General features: G+C 41.5%; 1 protein-coding gene across 1 annotated transcript in view; it reads left to right on the forward strand.

Moving 5' to 3' along the window:
- Positions 1-19,612, forward strand: part of LOC126284700 (myeloid differentiation primary response protein MyD88) — a 112,330-nt gene extending 92,718 nt beyond the window's left edge. Inside the window, exon 9 of the mRNA XM_049983833.1 lies at positions 18,847-19,612. Within this exon, the coding sequence (XP_049839790.1) occupies positions 18,847-18,996 (150 nt within the window). The 3' untranslated portion in view covers positions 18,997-19,612. The remainder of the gene's footprint in view (positions 1-18,846) is intronic.
- The last annotated feature ends 3,805 nt before the right edge of the window (positions 19,613-23,417 follow it).

Here is a 23,417-nt window from a genome sequence, read left to right on the forward strand (position 1 = left end):
TGATGAGACTAGTATCGTAGTGGAAACTATGAGACATGATAATTAAGGAATATGGCAAAATAAATGTCTGAAAACTAAATAATCAAGTCATATGTTTTGATTTAAGCAAGGTGGCATCTGACACTCAATTTATTAGGATTCTGCAGACCATTTTTTCCACCAGAACTGGAACTGAGAGACTGCGAGTTTCGTGGAATAAGAGTATGGGCTCTGAAAAAAGCATCAAAGGGCGTAGCACGTATTGGGTATTGAACTCTGCTATAAATAGTGGTGCTAGACTAACGATATTTCACTGCCTGGTTGGTGTACAGGCAGCGAGCATACATAATGTTGGAACTTGTAGCATGAGAATGTGACGATCTGGTCAGTCATCAAAATATTGTGCATAAAATGGAAAAAACTCAGTTGAACAATCAAAAGCTTTAATCATTCTCGCTGAGAAAACATGAGAGATTATGAAATACACACACACACACACACACACACACACACACACACACACACACACACACAGAGAGAGAGAGAGAGAGAGAGAGAGAGAGAGAGAGAGAGAGAGAGAGAGAGAGATTTCCTTCTTAGTGCTGCAGCTTGATTGTGCTCTTTTCTCCCAAGGTTTAATTTGTAATCTGTGTCAGAACTGCTTTGAGAGAGATGTACCACCCCGCCTCCCTCCCCTTCCTCCACTTCCACCACATTTGTGGAAGGTGTGGAAAATTCTTCTAATTGTGTAAGTAAAAAGAAAAACATTCCATTCAGCTATTTTTATGTAAAAATGTTATACGTGTATACATGTTCATAAAATAGCATTATTTAAATTTTTTTATTGGACACAAGAAAAGAGTTTCATATAGTTACTTGCCAGTTAGTAAATGAAGTAAAGAAATTGTGTTACAAAGAATGGAGAAACAGAAAAAAGATATCAAAATTTTTATTTGCTGAAATGTCACAACAAAATCTCCCAGAATGGCAGTTCCACCCAAAGTACACTGAGTGGCAAAAGCTGAATGAGACATACAGGGTGAAACAAAATATGAAAAGTAGATTTGTTTTCTATGAGGGAGACATTTGGTACCGCACACAATTACAGCAAGTTGATGCCAAGAATGAGTGTTCCAGAAACAACATTAAACAATTGGCTTCAGTAATCAGTGGAACATTTTAAAGCTAGAACATTCCTCTATTTTTCTACATAATCAATATTGGTTATTGTATTTTTGTAGCTCAGCATAATAGCTGGAGAACCTTCTGTCCAAATTTTCTGAAGTGGTACTACTTCTGTCTTGTCTGGACTAAAGGAAGGGTGGGAGGATAGGGTTCCATAACTGTTACACTTGAGTACCAATATACATATACCAATTGGCAATGAATTAGATTAGTTTCCAAACTTACCATTGACTAATCTGCTCCTGAAATCTGTGTGAAGTAGTATGTCAGTCTGATGAGCTGATATTTATAATGACATAGACATCAGATCAACATCAACATCTACATCTACATGTAGATGGATATTGTGCAAATCACACTTAAGTGCCTGACCAAGGGTTCATTGAGCTACCTCCACAACTACTATCTATTATTCCAATCTAGAACACTATGTGGAGGAAAAGGAACACACACATTTTTCGGTTTGAGTTCTGATTTCCCTTCTTTTATTGAGATGATCATTTCTCCCTATGCATCAACAAAATATTTTCATATTCAGAGGAGAAAGTTGGTGATTGAAAATTCATGAGAAGATTCTGATGCAACGTTAAACACCTTTGTTTTAATGATTTCCACCCCAAGCCCTGTATCATGCAAATGACGTTGTCTCCTGTATTGCACGATAATACAAAATGTGCTGCCCTTCTTTGAACTTTCTCGATGTATTTCTTAAATCCTTCTGGTAAGGATCCCAGACTGCACAGCAGTACTCCAAAAGAGGATGGACAATCATAGTTCAGGAAGTCTCGTTAATAGATCTGTTGCATTTTCTAAGTGTTCTGCCCATAAATTGCAGTCTGGTTTGCCTTCCCAACAACATTTTCTGTTCCATAAAACACGGGAGAACTGCCGGATATCAGTAACGTTCTGCCACGATATTTTGGCGCAGAGTCTTCTGGCCATCTTCAGGTGAATGCCACTGTAGTAGTACTGGCGAGTACGCGCTGAACTCCGCTATTTAAAGCCGTACTGAGGTGACATGGCACATGCGCTGCTCAGTGTGCGCGTTCATAACAGCTCCGTGCGCTGCGCCTCGCGCCCTCCACTGTGAAAGCCTGGCGTTTCGGTATCAGGTCGATTTCCATCTTTATGCAGATAACTACGTCGACTATGAAGTTTCTCTATAACATGATTCCAAGCAGAGTTTAGCTGATAACCGCTATCTCGATTGATGAGTCTCGTTGTCAATCTTATTTCCACAGATTCATTGATAAACGAGCTCCAAAAGTTTGATGTATGGGCCAAAATTTTTGTGTCATCGTAATTCATGGAATGGTCTGTGGAAATACAATGTTCGGCGATTGCGGACTTGGTGGGTTGGAGAAGGCGAGTATGCCGTTGGTGTTCCACAATGCGTTCCTGCACAGTTCGTGTCGTTTGCCCTATATATGATTTGCCGCATTCACACGGAATTTTGTAAACATTTGGTTTACGCAGGCCCAGGTCGTCTTTAATGGATCCCACCAGTGATGAAATTTTGGAAGGACGACGAAAGATGACTGTCACTTGATACTTTCTCAATATTCTGTGTATCTGTAAAGAAATATTCCCAATAAATGGTAGATAAACAGTCGACGTGAAGGGCTCTTCCTCTTCCTTGTTCCGTCATTTGTAGGTCTTCATCACTCTGTTCACTTGCATAGGTGAAAAGCCATTCTTCAAAAATACTTTTTGCTGGTGTTCCAGGTGGAACAATCAGTACACCGGGAAAGCTTTAAACATCACAACATTTTCTGTGTTCTCTTTGCAATTTAAGTTGTTCATTATTTTAATTCCTAGGTATTTAGTTCATTTTACGGCCTTTAGATTTGACTATCATGTAACTGAAGTTTAATGGATTCCTTTTACCACTCATGTAGATGACCCCACATTTTTCCTTATTTGGGGTCCATTGTCAATTTTTGCACCACACGGATATCTTTCCTAAATTGTTTTGCAGAGTGTTTTGTTCTTCTGATAACTTTACTAGATGATAAACGACAGTATCATCTTCAAACAAATTAAGGCGGCTGCTCAGATTGTCTCTTGAATCATTTATATAGATAAGGAACAGCAGAGGGCCTATAACGCTGCCTTGGGAAAAACCAGAAATGACTTCCATTGCACTCAATGACTTTCAGTCAGTTACTATGAAGTGTGACCCCTTTGACAGGAAATAACGACTCCAGTCACATGACTGAGAAAGTATTCCATAAGCATGTAATTTCACTGTAAGCCACTGTGAAAGTATCAAAAGCCTTCTGAAAATCTTGAAATATAGAATCAATGTGAAACCCCTTGTCAGTAACACTCAACACTTTGTGTGTGTAAAGAACTATCTGTAATGGACTGATAAAAAAGGAAAAATGTTACACCTTTAAGCACCAGTTCAATACTTACTGAACTTTGAGGAGTTCACAACACATCATCATTACACGATTAAACTTTCAATTCATTTGGAACTGATATCATCAGCGTAAGATGTGCCCCCCCTCCCCTCCTCCTCCTCCTCAGGCACAAATACATTCTGTTATTGATTGTGGTCTGGAAACTGAAAGCACCTGAATGTTATCTTGAGAGATTCATGCTGTGCATGAAACACTTGCTGTGTTAGTTAATGAAGATTTGCTGGCTGGAGGCTTGTATGAAAGTGTACATTGTAGCTTCTCTTCCAAAACGTGCTCTGTGGGTGACAAATCAAATGACCACGCAGGCTGGTCAAGGTTCCAAACATTCATCACGCTTCCAATAACATTTTTCTGGGTTTGTGACTGCATTGTCAATATTTATAAAACTACCAGTGTTTTGGTCCCTGTTGCAAGCCAACTTCTTCAGGGTGTTTTTGTTTACTGGTCAATGAGAAAACTTTGTTTCTTATATACCTGGAGACATGGCTGTTATCTAATTCTGATAGGGTGTTTAGGATGAAGGGGAGGGTGTTTTTATTATTTCTTTTCATTGGTGGAAACCTGATGTTTTGATTGGTGTGTGTGCGCGTTACTGCTTGTGATTGGTGGAAATCGGCGAATGGAAGACCAGGTGGCAGTTGCGACATGGCGTTGTTTTCCTGCTTTCTAGTGCCGGCTGAGGTGCGCCAGTACTCTATGTACCTGTGGCCGCTGCGGTCTCCTGTGCGCCTGTATGTGTTGCTTCACATGAGCTATCATCCTGTAGTGCTGTTATTGCTGGCAGCCGAGAAGTTAGAAGCCAGTGCCCATCTTCTTTTTTCCTGTTGGCCGGTCACTTGGCTATTTCTATTGCCTCTGTACTCTTCCTCCCGAAAGCTGGGAGACCACAGCGGCTGCAGGTACATAGAGTACTGGCGCACCACCGCCGGTACTTGGAAGCAGGAAAACAATGCCACGTCACAGCTGCTGCCTGGTTTTCCATTCACCGATTTCCACCAATCACAAGCAGTAATGCAAACACCAATCGAAACATTGTGTTTCCCTCAATGAAAAGAAATAAACAAAATCACCAATAAAGACTTCTAGTGTCCCTCCCCTTCATCCTAAACTCCCTATCAAAGTTAGATAACAGCCACGTCTGCAGGTATGTAAGAAACAGTTTTCTCATTCAGCAGTAAACAAAAACACCCTGAAGAAGTTTGCTTGCAACAGGGACTGAAACGTCAGGAGTTTTATATTCAGGGGTGTTTCAAAAAGTATTATTTTGTCCAAACTATCAATCGCTGCGCCATGGCTCCTCTGTTGGAGAAACAAATACATAGTCTAATTTATATTAATAGCCACTAGATGTCAGTTGTCTTCTGTTTTGCTGTGTAACCGCCATATGTTTAAAATGGCTACTCTGCAGCAGAAATCATTTTGTGTTCTCGAGTTTGCAAAGTGCAATTCCGTGATTACAGTGCAAAGACATTTCAGGTGGAGGTACCAAATTGATCCTCCGAATGGATGAAACATTCGCAGATAGTATTGACAGTTTGTAGATACAGGATGTGCATGTAAAGGAGAGATTCCTGGCTGCCCTAGTGTTCTTGAAGAACATGTTGCATGAATTCAAACAGCTTTCCAAAGTAGTCCTTCAAAATCAACTTGTCATGCCAGTTGGGAGTTACAACTGCCTGTAACAACAATTTGGCATGTTTTGAGACGTTGGTTGGTTATGAAGCCGTACAAGTTACAGCTGTTAAAAGTTCTGCAATCTGATGACAAATGCAAACTTGTGGCATTTTGTAACGAGATTCTTGGTGCTATTGACAATGATAACACTTTCGCACAATGCATTGCGTTCAGTGATGAAGCGACTTTCCATGTTAGTGGTCAGGTGAACGAACACAATGTTCGAATTTGGGGCCTACAGAACATGTACAAGATTCGCCCAAAGTCAATGTGTTTTCTGCGATATCCCAATCATCTGTTTATGGCCCATTCTTCTTTGATGGAAAAATGGTTAACGGTCAGCAGTATCTTGCAGTGTTATGAAACTGATCGTTTCCGAGGCTGCATGAAGACAATTTCATTTTTCAACACGACTGCGCACCCCCTCACTGGAGTCACCAAGTGTGTGAATATCTGAATGAAACTCTGCTGGATCTTTGGATTGGTCATCAACGAGCTGGTGACTTGACACATCTCATCTGTGCTCCACAGCCACCTCATTTGACACCCTCTGACTTCTTTCTATGGTGTTTCATTAAATACAATGTTTATGTACCGCCACTCTCACAGAACCTGGAAGAGTTGAAGAACTGGATCCCTACTGACATAAAATTAGTGAAGAAGGACATGCTTACCTGAGAGTGGGTGATATTTGAATATCAATGTGATATTGTTTGTCTTCTTGATGGAGGACATATTGAACATCTGTAATCTGAACTGGAGAGGTTCATAAATATGTGTGTAAAGTGTCATATTTGTGTGTATTAAAGTTTAATAAATATATGTATTCTTTCTGAAACACCTGCAGTCACAAACCCAGAAAAATGTTACTGATTGTGACAATTGCTGCAGAAGCCTATGTTTATATTCATCAAGCTGTTTGTAGTGTGAACTGAAGTGTGGGGTGTGTTTTGTTGTGCTGGAATAATTCATTTTGTTCCCTGGTCGTGAGTGTTATAAGGTTTCCCAATCTTGCCACATAGCAGTAAGCATTCAGGCTCCCTTCAAAAATTACCAAAACAATCCTGTTTTCTGATCCTGTAGTCCTCACAATTATTCCATAACTTTGGGGGTTGTGGGTCTCTGGAATCACTGCTTTTGATTTCCTACGAACTCATCTACAGGCTCATTAGTGTCGATCTGAATGCTGCTGACAGAAGCAAGACCCATATTGCTGAATGCCACAGAATGCTACCCATTGTCCTGGTTGACTTTCGTTCTACACGTTCTAGTCTGTTTTCGGTGTTAAGGTGTCAGCAATACACAACACTTAGCAACTCAGGATGTGAATCCAGCTTTCAGTAGTCTGTTCCTGATTGTTTGTGATGATGCTCTGCATGTAACCTCTACTTGTATTTCAGTTGTTACATTCTGTCTAGTCATCAGTTGATGAGCAGTCCTACAATGTTCATGTTGTGTAGTACTTCCTGTAGTCCCGATTATTCTTGTAATGAGCGAAATTGAATGTGAAAAATCAGTTTAATGTGGAAATATCTACAACAAACCCACCTCGAACTCATTGTACTAAATCTGTTTTGAGTATGTAATAACTAATGATGGATTTGTAGCTACTATTGCACCTCAGAATGAAATTTGACCTCAAGGTAAAATATATTCTGTAAATTCAGTTGCTTAACTGAAAATAGAATAACAACAATACAGGAAAGATAGATTACAACTGACCACATAGAGGAGACGCTGATTCACAGGCAGGCACAGTGAGAAACAATACTAAAGTGCGCGTCATTTATGACGGCGGCCGAGTTTAGGTTCATTCTGCGCATATGAAGTCACAAAACACAGTGAGCCAATGAATAGAGAACGACGTTGTCACAGATCCACTACAGTGCAGAGCAGAGACGAGTGTCTTCAGTTTTATAAATGTTCAGTCATAAATAAAGTAATTGAACAAAAGCAATGTCTTGATAGCAGACTTTCTTTTATAGAAAGTTTGGAAAAAGCATTCTTTATACCAATTGCTTCATATTCCATTAATTAATTAAACCAAACAAGCAAGAAGCCTCCTAATTCAGGCGCTAGCAAGGAAAGGTGTTTGTATCATTCTCACTAACCACTTTCTCGCAATAAAGAACAGCGATAATTGTTTATTTCCTATTGTACTTCAACGAAATGTGAGTAATTCATAATCATACCAACAGTGTTTGTCGGTATTTTGCGTGCTATTTTAAAGTCGTCTGGGAGATACATTTAATGATAAGCTGTGTTAGCGTAATGGATAAAATGTATGACTGCTAAGTTAAAGGTCCTGAGTTCAAACCTTGATCGTTGCTTAACATTTTCTTTATTTTAAAAACAATATAGAAGTGTCTTACTTCATGAATTTTATTCGTTTGAAAGTAATTTTTTGAAATTTCTAGTGGCAACTAAAAACGAAAATACGGAAAGTATACGCTATGGACTTTTACCTCTGCAAACTCTTCAAAATTCTGTGCAGTGGTTTACTACATCTACTGCTGCACAATAACTGCATTGGACATCGAAACAAAATTAAGTCATTTATGGGGGGAAGGAATCAGTCAAGAAGATGTGTAAAAATCAAATTGTTGGGCCAAATAGTTTTTGTGAAATCGAATGATAAAGTGTGTCAAAGCAGTCAAAACACCGTGTCTCTGCACAGGCGAACAGTGCAATGATGACAAAATTGTACACATCGTGGAATGCGGAGAGCTCGTCTCTGTATCAACGGAAGGATTAATGCGGCTGTGGTGGCTTTACTTCATAAACTGCGCACTCCCCCCTAAACGTAAGTTTGCGAACTATGCTATGGTGGTGCTTCTCTTGGCACGTACACGTACAACTGGCAATGCAGCAACCTCCTGCGTCTGTGCGGGCATGCGCAAACCGCCAAGATAAAAGAATTGAACTATAGAAATATTGAAGGTTTATGCAAAATCCTTCTTCAGAAGTAGAACTTGCACCCATTCTCAAACCACTCACACATACGACTACTGTTCACTGGCACTAAGGCTCAACTGAGACTTCATCTCATATGAGCAGGTATCTGCTGAATTGGCTATAGCAGGAGTAAAGAGGTCGCATGTAGTTGGTAGGGGGGAAGGATTGCAGGGTAGGGATGGGGGAAGATGCTAGTACTGCCAGTTGAGGGATTCAGGAATATGGTGGGGACAGGATAGGCTTTGCTAGCTGCAGCATCAGGAGGCTGTGCTGGGTGGAGAAGGGAGGGAGGGGGGAGGAGTGGAGGGAAGAAGTTGAGAAGAGGAAGGATTTCTTGGTGCATTGCCAGTATAAAACAATGTGTGTACTGCAGTGGGATGAGGGAAGGGCACAGGCTGGTGGAACACGGGTAGGAATTAATGAAGGTTGAGAAGTTGTGGGAGAGTATGTCACCCACATAATTCAGAGGTAATGATGTTGGTGGTAAGCATTCTGATGGCACAAGCTGTGAAGCAGGCATTCAGATGAATCATATCATGCTGGGAAGCATGTTCACCCAGCAACTGGGTGTTCCACCAGTCTCTTGGCCATGATTTGCTACTGGTCATTTATGCGGACAGGCAGCTTGTTAGTAGTCAGGTCCACGTAGAATGCAGCACAGTGGCAGCAGCTAAGTTTGTGGTTCACAAGGCTGCTTTCACAGTTTTGGTAGGATAGGAAATGCCAGTGACAGGACATATGGGACACTCTTGCATCTGGATCTATGCAGAGATATGAGCCACATGGAAAAGGATTGGGAGTATGGTCTGAATGAGGACAGACAAGGATATTGCATAGTTTGGGTGGGTAGTGGAATACTGCCTTAGGAGGGGTGGGAAGATTTTTCTCATTTCTTGGACTTACCAGTGTTCAAAAATAGAGTAATTGTTTCAGTATAGCAACATCAGTAAATTCATATTCCTACTCTTGGTACAGTTGGAGAATACAGATTCCGTATTGCACGGAAAGTTCAGAAATTCAATCATTATTTACATTTTGGCAGATATGTACTATACTTCTAAATGCTATTTCAATATTTGAGGTGAAACCTACACCTAAAATGGTCCAGTTACAATATTGAAATTATTAAACATATCTTAATAATAAGCCAGGATTCCTTCAAAATGAAATACTAATAGGTGCTGCTAATGATGTAAAGCTTATTCATAATCGTTAAATGATGGATGCTGGTCACCACTTCATCTATATCTATACTGTGTGAACCATTTAGGTACTGAGTGCAGAAAGAATGATTGCTGTTTAAATTGTCTCATTGTATGCTGTAATTAATCTGAACTTGTCCTTGCTATATCCATGGGAGCAATATGTAAGGAGTCATAACATATCTCACCCCCCCCCCCCCCCCCCCCCCAATGAACCATGGACCTTGCTGTTGGTGGGGAGGCTTGCGTGCCTCAGCGATACAGATAGCCGTACCGTAGGTTGAACCACAACGGAGGGGTATCTTTTGAGAGGCCAGACAAACGTGTGGTTCCTGAAGAGGGGCAGCAGCCTTTTCAGTAGTTGCAGGGGCAACCGTATGGATGATTGACTGACCTGGCCTTGTAACAATAACCAAAACGGCCTTGCTGTGCTGGTACTGCGAACGGCTGAAAGCAAGGGGAAACTACGGCCGTAATTTTTCCCGAGGGCATGCAGCTTTACTGAATGATTAAATGATGATGGCGTCCTCTTGGGTAAAATATTCCGGAGGTAAAATAGTCCCCCATTCGGATCTCCGGGCGGGGACTACTCAAGAGGATGTCGTTATCAGGAGAAAGAAAACTGGCATTCTACAGATCGGAGTGTGGAATGTCAGATCCCTTAATCGGGCAGGTAGGTTAGAAAATTTAAAAGGGAAATGGATAGGTTAAAGTTAGATATAGTGGGAATTAGTGAAGTTCGGTGGCAGGAGGAACAAGACTTCTGGTCAGGTGACTACAGGGTTATAAACACAAAATCAAATAGGGGTAATGCAGGAGTAGGTTTAATAATGAATAGGAAAATAGGAATGCGGGTAAGCTACTACAAACAGCATATTGAACGCATTATTGTGGCCAAGATAGATACGAAGCCCACACCTACTACAGTAGTACAAGTTTATATGCCAACTAGCTCTGCAGATGACGAAGAAATTGAAGCAATGTATGATCAAATAAAAGAAATTATTCAGATAGTGAAGGGAGATGAAAATTTAATAGTCATGGGTGACTGGAATTCGGTAGTAGGAAAAGGGAGAGAAGGAAACGTAGTAGGTGAATATGGACTGGGGCTAAGAAATGAAAGAGGAAGTCGCCTGGTAGAATTTTGCACAGAGCACAACTTAATCATAGGTAACACTTGGTTCAAGAAATCATAAAAGAAGGCTGTATACATGGAAGAAGCCTGGAGATACTGACAGGTTTCAGATAGATTATATAATGGTAAGACAGAGAGTTAGGAACCAGGTTTTAAATTGTAAGACATTTCCAGGGGCAGATGTGGCTTCTGACCACAATGTATTGGTTATGACTTGTAGATTAAAACTGAAGAAACAGCAAAAAGGTGGGAATTTAAGGAGATGGGACCTGGATAAACTGAAAGAACGAGAGGTTGTACAGAGTTTCAGGGAGAGCATAAGGGAACAATTGACAGGAATTGGGGAAAGAAATACAGTAGAAGAAGAATGGGTAGCTTTGAGGGATGAAGTAGTGAAGGCAGCAGAGGATCAAGTAGGTAAAAAGACGAGGGCTAGTAGAAATCCTTGGGTAACAGAAGAAATATTGAATTTAATTGATGAAAGGAGAAAATATAGAAATGCAGTAAATGAAGCAGGCAAAAAGGAATACAGACGTCTCAAAAATGAGATCGACAGGAAGTGCAAAATGGCTAAGGAGGGATGGCTAGAGGACAAATGTAAGGATGTAGAGGCTTATCTCATTAGGGGTAAGATAGATACTGCCTACAGGAAAATTAGAGAGACCTTTGGAGATAAGAGAACCACTTGTACGAACATCAAGAGCTCCGATGGAAACCAACATAAAGAGCTCCGATGGAAACCCAGTTCTAAGCAAAGAAGGGAAAGCAGAAAGGTGGAAGGAGTATATAGAGGGTCTATGCAAGGGCGATGTACTTGTGGACAATATTATGGAAATGGAAGAGGATGTAGATGAAGATGAAATGAGAGATACGATACTGCGTGAAGAGTTTGACGCAGCACTGAAAGACCTGAGTCGAAACAAGGCCCCCGGAGTAGACAACATTCCATTGGAACTCCTGACGGCCTTGGGAGAGGCAGTCCTGACAAAACTCTACCATCTGGTGAGCAAGATGTATGAGACAGGTGAAATACCTTCTGACTTCAAGAAGAATATAATAACTCCAATCCCAAAGAAAGCAGGTGTTGACAGGTGTGAAAATTACCGAACCGTCAGCTTAATAAGTCACAGCTGCAAAATACTAACGCGAATTCTTTACAGACGAATGGAAAAACTAGTAGAATCCGACCTCGGGGAATATTAGTTTTGATTCCGTAGAAATGTTGGAACACGTGAGGCAATACTGACCCTACGACTTATCTTAGAAGCTAGATTGAGGAAGGGTAAACCTACGTATCTAGCATTTGTAGACTTAGAGAAAGCTTTTGACAATGTTGACTGGAATACTCTCTTTCAAATTCTGAAGGTGGCAGGGGTAAAATACAGGGAGCGAAAGGCTATTTACACTTGGTACAGAAACCAGATGGCAGTTATAAAAGTCGAGGGGCATGAAAGGGAAGCAGTGGTTGGGAAGGGAGTGAGACAGGGTTGTAGCCTCTCCCCAATGTTATTCAATCTGTATATTGAGCAAGCAGTGAAGGAAACAAAAGAAAAATTCGGGTTAGGTATTAAAATCCATGGAGAAGAAATCAAAATGTTGAGGTTCGCCGATGACATTGTAATTCTGTCAGAGACAGCAAAGGACTTGGAAGAGCAGTTGAACGGAATGGATAGTGTCTTGAAAGGAGGATATAAGATGAACATCAAAGCAAAATGAGGATAATGGAATGTAGTCGAATTAAGTCAGGTAATACTGAGGGAATTAGATTAGGAAATGAGACACTTAAAGTAGTAAAGGAGTTTTGCTATCTGGGGAGCAAAATAACTGATGATGGTCGAAGTAGAGAGGATATGAAATGTAGACTGGTGATGGCAAGGAAAGCATTTCTGAAGAAGGGAAATTTGTTAGCATCGAGTATACATTTAAGTGTCAGGAAGTCATTTCTGAAAGTATTTGTATGGAGTGTAGCCATGTATGGAAGTGAATCATGGACGATAACTAGTTTGGACAAGAAGAGAATAGAAGCTTTTGAAATGTGGTGCTACAGAAGAATGCTGAAGATTAGATGGGTAGATCACATAACTAATGAGGAAGTATTGAATAGGATTGGGTAGAAGAGAAGTTTGTGGCACAACTTGACCAGAAGAAGGGATCGGTTGGTAAGACATGTTCTGAGGCATCAAGGTATCACCAATTTAGTATTGGAGGTTAGCGTGGAGGGTAAAAATCGTAGAGGGAGACCATGAGATGACCACACTACGCAGATTCAGAAGGATGTAGGTTGCAGTAGGTACTGGGAGATGAAGAGGCTTGCACAGGATAGAGTAGCATGGAGAGCTGCATCAAACCAGTCTCAGGACTGAAGACCACAACAACAACAACATAATATATTCCTCGTCCTCAGGATACTTTCATCTACTTTCAAGGGCCTGCCAGTTAAGTTCTTTAAACATGACTGTGACACACTCCTTCGATCGGCTTTGAAATTTTATCAAAGTGTGACTGGATATTTGTGCATCTTAGTTCAGACTGTACTTTATTATAGACAACTGCTTCATCTGCAGAAAGTCTAAGGTTATTATTAAAAGTGTCTGTAAGGTCATAACTGTACAACATGAATAGTGAGGGACCCAACATGCTTCCGTGGGGCATATCGCCATTAACTTCTACTCGCAATCTGTGAGTCAAATACTTTGCCAAAATTGAGAAATATGGCATCTGTGTTGACAGCCAAGATTTGTGGTTTGCAGGACGTCATGTGAGAAAAGTGCGAGTTAGTTTTAAATGATCAATGTTTTCAAAATCTGTGTTGGTTGGCATGGAGGAGGTCATTTTGTTAGAGATACATCGTTATGTTTGAGCTCAGAATATGTTATAAGATTCTGCAACAAATGGGTGCCTATGATATTGGAAAGTAGTTTTGTTGATGACTTTTGCTACCCTTCCTGTAGACAGGTGTGACCTGTGCTTTCTTCCAGCTATTGGGCACAGCTTTTTGTTCAAGGGATCTACAATAGATTATAGTTAACAGAAGGGCAAACAGCCACAAATTGGGTATAGAATCTGATAGGGAGTCCATCGGGCTCTGGCTTGTTCCGCAGTCATTGCGCTACAGCCAACTGTTTGTGTAATCCATCAGTGTGAAGCTCCCATGCCCCTCATGCCTGTGATTCGACCTTTCTCAAAGTTTGAAAGATGACGATAAGTTGATATGCTGGGTGTGCTGTTTTGTGACACCACCTGAAAAGTTCCAGTAAAATTTGAAGCCCTCATGTGCTAAATACGCTTGCATTAGGAAGATATTTCAATCAATGTATCTCACAGCAATGGAAATAGTGGAGTAGCAATTTGGAATATCAACAGTATTATGAAAAGAAGAGATTGTGACTCACCATAAAGAAGGCTTTTCAAGTTACAGACAGGAACAACAAAGACTGTTACCCATTGATCTTTTGGCTGAAGCCTTCTTCAGAAAGCGAAAAACACACACACACACACACACACACACACACACACACACACACACACACACACACACACGTACGTACGTACGTACGTACGTACGTGCCCACTGTGGCTAAGCAATGGTCTCCGCAATATCCTTTCTTTCAGGAGTGCTAGTTCTGCTAGGTTCACAGGAGAGCTTCTGTAAAGCTTGGAAGGTAGGAGACAAGGTACTGGCAGAAGTAAAGCTGTAAGGGCGGGGCGTGAGTCGTACTTGGGTAGCTCAGTTGGTAGAGCACTTGCCCGCGAAAGGCAAAGCACCCGAGTTCGAGTCTCGGTCCAGCACACAGTTTTAATCTGCCAGGAAGTATTATATCAGTGCACGCTCCACTGTAGAGTGAAAATTTCATTCTAGTTTCTTGGATGTCTGATAATACATACATTAGGCAGCCATAGGGAGGAAGGAAATGAGGTGGTCTGCTTCTATGCTCCTTGTCTCTGATCTGCTACTGAACACCATCAGTAAACAGGTGCTCTGCATGGGAGGAGTGTTCGGTGAAGCAGGTGGATGGATTCAGTCCTTGTCTTCCATATATTCCACTAAGAAGGAGAACATTCAGGGATGTGGAACGAGTAGTGGGAATGAGTAATGGCTAAGAGATACTTGAATTTTACAAATAAAAATATCTTATGGTTTTTGTGTTGTTCATATAACATACATAGTTTTCATAAAATGTTTTAAAATATCACAGACTCCACCCGCCCCCCTTCCCCCCAAAAAAAAGAAAAAAATAGTATATTAGAACATAAGTAAATTCACTGAGATCTTACCTTCAGGTGGCTGTGTGTGAATTTCGTAAACTTAGTTATTGTACTTAGCCTTGCTAATTACTAGCCTAAATGAAATATACAGTGCATAAATAAATTAAAGAAGAGATCTATTACTGTTACATTAAACTATTTCTGATAAATTACAGAAACAGTAACAACTGTGTAAAATACACTCTACATTCTAAAATTGTATGACCTTATACAAGGGCTGTTTGAAAAGTCTGACTCTTACTTACGAAATCAGTCTTTATTTAGATACAACTGTTTGACAGTAGTCACCTTTAGAGTAGTCCCCTTCAAGTTCTACACAAATCCTCTTTTGGTATGGTGGCCAGATGCTCCTTTGAATTCTACATAATGTCTTCCCCGTTCAGAAATCTGGTTCCTTTCAGAGTCTTTTTCCATTTTAGGGAAAAACCAGTATACACTCGGTGCTAGGTCAGGGGAATAGGGAGGCTGACAAAACACAGCTGTATCGGGTTCGACTAAAAAACTGAAAGTTAATTGAGGAAAATAAGTGAGTGTGTTATCATGGTGAAGGTCCCAGCTGCTCGCTGGTCACAAGTCTGCCCATTTGCTCCTCACTGCATCACAAAGGCAGTGCAGAACATTGTATCAGTACTCCTTATTGACATTAGTATCTTCTAGGAGTGTACTTGTGATGAACCACGCCATTGAAGTCGAGAAAAGACAGTCAGTATGAGATTCACATTGCTGCACACCTGCCTCATAATTTTCCTTTTTTTCGAGTCTCTGGGATGATGGGTGCTTCCATTGTGATGACTGGAACTTTATTGGTGACTTGTATCCACAAACCCAGGACGCATCACCAGTTATCATTGTGTTAAGAAAGTTATATTAAAAACAAAGATTCCAAGACTTACCAAGCGGGAAAGCGCCGGTAGATAGGCACAATAAATAAAACACACAAACACACACACACAGAATTTCTAGCTTTCGCAACCAATGGTTGCTTCTTCAGGAAAGAGGGAAGGAGAGGGAAAGACGAAAGGATGTTGGTTTTAAGGGAGAGTGTAAGGAGTCATTCCAATCCCGGTAGCGGAAAGACTTCCCTTGGGGGAAAAAAGGACAGACATAGCCATTCGCACATACACAGACACAAGCAGACATTTGTAAAGGCAAAGAGTTTGGGCAGAGATGTCAGTCGAGACGGAAGTACAGAGGCAAAGAAGTTGTTGAAAGACAGGTGAGGTATGAGCGGCGGCAACTTCAAACTAGCAGAGGTTGAGGCCTGACAGATATCGAGAAAAGAGGATATACTGAAGGGCGAGTTCCCATCTCCGGAGTTCGGATAGGTTGGTGTTGGTGGGAAGTATCCAGATAACCCGGACGGTGTAACACTGTGCCTAGATGTGCTGGCCATGTACCGAGGCATGTTTAGCCACAGGGTGATCCTCATTACCAACAAACACTGTCTGCCTGTGTCCATTCATGTGAATGGACAGTTTGTTGCTGGTCATTCCCACATAGAAAGCGTCACAGTGTAGGCAGGTCAGTTTGTAAATCACGTGGGTGCCTTCACACCTGGCTCTGCCTTTGATCGTGTACACCTTCCGGGTTACAGGACTGGAGTAGGTGGTGGTGGAAGGGTGCAGAGGACAGTTGCCGCCGATCGTACCTCACCTGTCTTTCGACAACTTCTTTGCCTCTGTACTTCCGCCCCGACTGACATCTCTGCCCGAACTCTTTACCTTTACAAATGTCTGCTTGTGTCTGTGTATGTGCGGTTGGCTTTGTGTGTGTGTGTGTGTGTGCGTGTGTGCGTGTGTGCGTGTGTGCGTGTGTGCGTGTGTGCGTGTGTGCGTGTGTGCGTGTGTGCGTGTGTGCGTGTGTGCGTGTGTGCGTGTGTGCGTGTGTGCGTGTGTGCGTGTGTGCGTGTGTGCGTGTGCGCGTGTGCGCGTGTGCGCGTGTGCGCGTGTGCGCGTGTGCGCGTGTGCGCGTGTGCGCGTGTGCGCGCGTGCGCGCGTGCGCGCGTGCGCGCGTGCGCGCGTGCGCGTGTGCGTGTGCGCGCGGGAGTGAGTGTACACTTGTCGTTTTTTCCCCCTAAGGGAAGTCTTTCCGCTACCGGGATTGGAATGACTCCTTACCCTCTCCCTTAAAACCCACATCCTTTCGTCTTTCCCTCTCCTTCCCTCTTTCCTGAAAAAGCAACCGTCGGTTGCGAAAGCTAGAAATTCTGTGTGTGTGTGTGTGTGTGTGTGTGTGTGTGTGTGTGTGTGTGTGTGTGTGTGTGTGTTTTATTTATTGTGCCTATCTACTGGCGCTTTCCCGCTTGGTAAGTCTTGGAATCTTTGTTTTTAATATATTTTTCCCATGTGGAAGTTTCTTTCTATTTTATTTACATCATTGTTAAGAAAGTTAGATTTACTGTTCACAGTATTCAGCACATCCTGCGTGATTTCCGCATAAAGTTGTTTCTGTTCAGTTGTTAGCAACTTCGGCATAAATTTTTCTGGGGCTCTCCTGAGGTCCAAATGTTCTGTTAAAATGGAACGAATGCACCCAGTACTAATTTTCATCTCGTCTGCAAGTTCTCTGATTGTGATTCACCTATCCTGCATCACCAAGGTCCTTAAGTGATTAATAACAACCTCTATTGCAGATATTGAGAGCATACATGAGCATGCTTCACTCATCAGTCTTCACTGATGAGTGGCCATTGAAGGAGTTGTATCGATTGCTTTGTCCCCAAAAACTGTCAAATCTTGTGCATTGTTTCAATTGAGAATCGCCAAGCCGAAAACAAAATTTGTCACAGTAATGTTGTTCCACATTTCTGTCGCAACAGAAAATCCGAGGCCATCCACTTACATGTGTTTACTTGTCAATGGCCAACCAACAGCTAGTTGTTTCTGCATTCGTGGTTAAAAATCAGGCAGAAGGTACTAATGTCAAGTACACTTAACAAATATGGAGCCTGTGCACAAGCCTCAATACCATTGTTGGTTTCAACAATAAGAAATAAAGGCGGATACTTTTTGAACAGCCATCGTAAGAAATAAGATGCTAGGCTTGACATTCATGATGGAAATAGTGTACAAAATAATCATGCAGGCGATTCTCGAGTATACCTTTTCTGTCTGAAGTAATAGAAGAATAAGTAAGAATCAATGAAGAGCGGTGCATGTTGCAAAATGCTCACCATGAGAAAATTAGAGAAACTAGAGCTCATACAGGGCCATATGAATGGTCATTCTTTCCACGCACCATTCACTAATGTAGCAGAGACCGCCATTCACTAATGTAGCAGAGACCGCCATTCACTAATGTAGCAGAGACCGCCATTCACTAATGTAGCAGAGACCGCCATTCACTAATGTAGCAGAGACCGCCATTCACTAATGTAGCAGAGACCGCCATTCACTAATGTAGCAGAGACTGCCATTCACTAATGTAGCAGAGACCGGTGGAAGTGGTAGTGGTGCCAGAAGTACCCGTGCCACACACTGTTAAAAGAATTACTGTGTACAGATGTAGATACATATATGCTTAAATTACTGTGTACAGATGTAGATACAGATATGCTTAAATTACTGTTTTGATGGAGCCTATTCCTAGACATTATAGTGTTTGTGACAAGAAGTGAAGAACTTTCATAGCAGGTCTGGAAAAATTTTTGTTTTCCGTTTACCAACAAGCATAATAAATTGTGCCCTTATTGTAGAGAACAGGACAGTAGAAACTATTTTCCACTGTGTTAATTCATCCTTATCCTTCATTGTTAATACCTGTGACCTTCCTGCATTATGTCACGAAACACCTGTGGTTAACTATCCTGTCTGTCCTGTCAGATAATATCCTCAAACCTTTCTGACTACCCACGACATGGGGAAGAGGTGAAAAATGGAATGTTAGCTCACATACTGAATTTGACGTATTATAAACATCTCTAAAGGAAAAAGAAACATTAATACCATACTGATGACTTGTATAAACTGTTATTATGCTAACTACCAATAAAAAGGAATGAAAAACATTCATCGTATTGTTCCAGCAACATACGTCTTCTGATGGCAAACGTCTAAAGAAGAGCAAATCACCAAGTCTAGAAAATCTCAAACCGAAGGCTTGGTTGAAGCGATTTCTGCCATCGTCCAGTCACAAGAAGAAAGGCAGTAAAGTAGCAGAAGGATATGAATGCTAAAAGAAAAAAAAAAACTTGTTACAATAAAGATTTTCTCTTCTCATAAATACCTTATGATAGTTCTTTCACATTCCATAAATGTGTGTAAATGTATATATGGATGTAAATAATTAATTTTCTGCCGATGTTGGAATTGTAAATAAAAAAAATGTGATACTGTACTGCTACAGTGTCCGTTTTCTCCATATTTGTTATTAAAATATATATTTTATTACAAAACTAAGGCATTTTATGAAGTTCTGAAAGAAGGGACAGGCATTTGATACTCCATGTCCCACAAGTGAACTATCTGTTGTACTGTAATTCTGTACAAAATGTAACATTATCTGTATGTGTTATCCACAACAAAAAAAGCTTTATTTAATAGTTTATGAGCAATCAGATGTAATTTAAAGATTTATTTTTTATACAAATATACTATACAATTATACTCTAGACTTTTAAACAAAAACTAATTTTTTGAAGTAGTTTGTTGTAAAATTTACTGCCAGCTGTAAAGTGTTTTAAAGACTGTATAGAAGAAAGTGTTCTCTCATGAAGGAACATAAATTTATATTCGTTTTTTCTTGCTATTGAAAGATGGACGGAAGCAATGAAGGTTCCATTAGCGCTCTGACTGCTGCAAGATTCTCGAGAGATACTGTGTTGAGTGTAACACACTATTATTGCCAAATCCATCTAGATGTGCTGGGTGCCTGGAATCGAATAATGTGTGTCTCGTGCTGTATTTATTCTCCTGGGAACACAGTCTTATTGCAGGAACCTTCAGTGCTGGGCAAAAGGCTTTGCATGCCTCAGTGATACTGAGGGCTATGCTGACAGGGATGTAGCTACTGGCAGAGACACCCAAGCTAGATAGGCCTCAGATTGGAGGACCTGACAGTGTGTTCCACAACTTAGGGAATGGCAGGCTGTTTTTTCTCCTATGGAACTCCATCAGTAGTTGTTGGGGTGGACATGGCAACCCCTGGTTTCCTGAGCTGGGGACTGCTCTGTGCTGATAGGATGAAGGAATGTAGAGATAAAACAGTCTCTAGCAGCAACCTCTGGGAAACCTGTTGCCCCCCGCCTTCCCCACCAGTTGTATAAGGCATGCTTAAGCACACAGGACTCTGCATGGGTCGACATTTGTTTCCCCACTTCCCCAACAGCTCATGGGATCCCTACGGAGCGGCCTCAACTTAAATCTGCTCCTGAAGGGACTGGTGTACTTTCAGGCGGTACCTTAACCCATCCAACAAACAGAGCTCGGATAGTCGTCTGCCCAAGACATCCTCTCAAAATTATAGTAACAGGACACTGTTCTGCAATAACACTTCTGTCCTAATCAAGGAAGCAGAAAGAATCTTTTAGAAAATCGTCCTTATGTCCACAAGGTTTACAGGGTTCTGCTGGGTCCTTGAAAAGTGTTAAATGACTTCATGAAGGCACTCTTCTAGTTCAGACTACCAGATCACAGTAGACCTTAGGTGACGACCCCGTTGCGTCTGAATTCCATAACACTCTTTTAACTTCTGTAAGGGCATCATATCTGCTATGAAATAATGGAGATGACCCTGCTGAACTGTGTGAAGAATTGTAACATGTGGGTTTTCAAAAACATTTTGGGAAAAACAGTGACAAGTTTTCACAATTGTGCCTATAGAAGCAGTCTAGATCACGCAAATGACATTTGTTGTGATTTGTGTGATATAGACTTTTCTTATTACAAAACATAAGTGTTACAGAAGTGCAGAACTGTATGAAGAGAATCAGTGTCACATTGGAAAAAACTGCACCATTTAGTCTAATTTTCAACATTCTGGAATTACCTGAACGTATTCTTGCATGCTGTATCCTCCTTAAGGTTTGACTATCTGTTCCCAGGCAGTGCAATTTGTTAAATCCAAAGATTTGATCATACCAGAATGGAATGACATGTAAAAGGTGGATAATGTGGGCATTGTGGAGGCCCAGCTTCCATGTCAGGTTACTCATCTACAGTTTCTCTGAAACATATAAACTGCTCCAGGAATCACCCAGTACGGAGCAGGAAGTGCAGAGTTTATAATGAGGAAAGGAAAATTCAGGAGTTGAATGTTGAGTTGTACACCTGTAGTGAAGTTAACAGAGTTTTCAAAGCCGTGCAACTTCTGATGATTGCTATTCTTTGCACTGGTCCTTAAGAACCCAGTCATCAAGTGTGATGCCCCCATATAAACCCAGTCTACAGATTCAAGTATAAGTACATGTACTTGTCAGTGTACCTGTGGGGTAAAAGCTACACTTGACCCCAAAGCCATTTGGAAGCAGTTAATAATGGACTTGAAACCTCAGCCACATACCACTGCACACTATCAGAAGCCCACTAAACCATCCCCTTTATCCATCCAACCATCTTCTCCCATTAAGTAAGGGGAAAAAGTCACACAAAAAGTCATTCGAAATCACAGACGGGCAGATAAATCATCAGATTTGGGAGCACTCTTCCTTTCTGATTGTGATTTTACTGTGAAGGTTATTGATATCCACAAGGAGGAAATGGATAACAGGCCACCATCTACATATATTTCGGCTAAGCTCCTGTAAATTACAACTGCCAAGGGGGAGGGAAAGGACAACCATCACTAATAATTGGCTACCACAGGGTCTTCTGCATTGCAGTGGATCTTGAATGGATACAGAATGCATTAGAAAATGCAGCTCCTGACCCTGGAGAGACCGTTCTGCATCGGTTTACAAGAAAACTCATTTTAAAGAAACAGACACAACTGTACTCATAATCTGTTGGGTGCAGAAACAGTGATAGAGCACTTCACATCATTCCACTGCCCATTCTTTTGTCATGAGTGACTCAGTGCACACATTGTGCTATGGATCTTAGCTACTACATGCCCCAGGGGTTGAATTATTGAATGCCTTATCCATTTAGATAGTATCCACCTTTTGATCCATGGTTAGATGAGACACTTTTGTACAGCTACAGTATCGTCATCAGTGGATGACTGTTTTTTTGCTGCCCATCTGTGGCAGACTCCGGTCAGTGAAAAGTGGCCACATATTTGCATTCCAGTGTGGATCCATGTTGCGGACCCAGACAGCAAAGATGAATGCTTCAAAGGGCAAATTGGTTTGGATACAGTCATCAGGCAATCTTCAAAGAATAGAGATGTGGCCTGGAGATGGTGGACCATATCTCCTGTGTGATCCACTGAGCTGCTGCTGATTTCATTCCCCAGTCTAGCAACCACTTCAGACGACGGTAAGGATGCAGCTTTGCAGAAATTCAAACATCTAACTAAAGACAATATTTGTGCATTCAGGTCTGTGAAGCACAAGTGATGCACTTCCAGTGCACACGTTTGGGAATCAGTAAAGTGGCTATCAGGCAAGGGTGGTACATGTCCCAATACAGCCTCATTGAGAAACGGAGTCTTGGTGGATGCACCAGAAAACAGGGTTCAGTTTTTAGTGACCACTGTTCCATAGGACTGTGTAGATGAGGTGGCTCCGCTTCTTTTCATGTTCTGAGGTGGTCTCCAACCTTCTCTTCTTCACATGGGAATTGTAATCAGCTCTGTCAGCAGCCAGAGACACTGCTCCAGGACCAAATCAGATTTGTTATTCTGTACTCTGTCGTCTATGCCCTAGAGCCAGAGGCAAGCTCCTGTCGTGTTCTGATCATATTTAGTTTGATGGCCAGTGTTCTGCAACTTAGGAGGAGGAAATATTAATTTCATTATGGAAACTGGGTGAGAACAGTACCAAACCTAAGGTAAAGAGCTGGTTTGCTATCTCCTTGAATCCCATTGTTCCCTGTACCACTACCAGAGCTGTTTTAGGTGTTACTATTCTGTCAACGCCAACTTAATTCTGCTAAACAGTGATACAGGAGTCCTTTTTACACCAAAACCATTTGGTTGGTGCATTGTTTGACCTTGAAAAGTGTACATCACTTAGAGGTACAGCATCTTTTGCCAACATAATGAATGGGACTACGTGGATGTCTGCCACATCTTATCCAATCCTTCCTCAATATCACATTGCTGATGCCTTCGAGAGTGCCCCCCCCCCCCCCCCCACACCAAAAGAAAGAAAGCTAGTATACTCAGTATCACACTGCTTGAAGTCGCTATTAATGGCATCTCCTTTGCAGTAATGAGTCCTGTTAAATGTTTGTTTGTGGATGAGTTTGTGATCATGCACTCATCCTCCGATCTTACCTCAACAGAAAGGTACGGGGAGCTCACAGGTCCCGCCTCCTGCAGTATTATAAGGTGTGCCACAGATGACAATTAGATTATGAGAGCATGATTTTTGGATCAACTTGTACTTCTTATACCTAGAAATCAGACGCTGTCCACAAAGAAGCATTCAGGTGTCAACTGGAGCCTACCAGACCAGCTCAGTATGGATTCTATGTGCAGAGGTTGGTGAACCAC

The sequence above is a fragment of the Schistocerca gregaria genome, chromosome 1 (assembly GCF_023897955.1).
Source record: "Schistocerca gregaria isolate iqSchGreg1 chromosome 1, iqSchGreg1.2, whole genome shotgun sequence".
Taxonomy (NCBI): domain Eukaryota; kingdom Metazoa; phylum Arthropoda; class Insecta; order Orthoptera; family Acrididae; genus Schistocerca; species Schistocerca gregaria.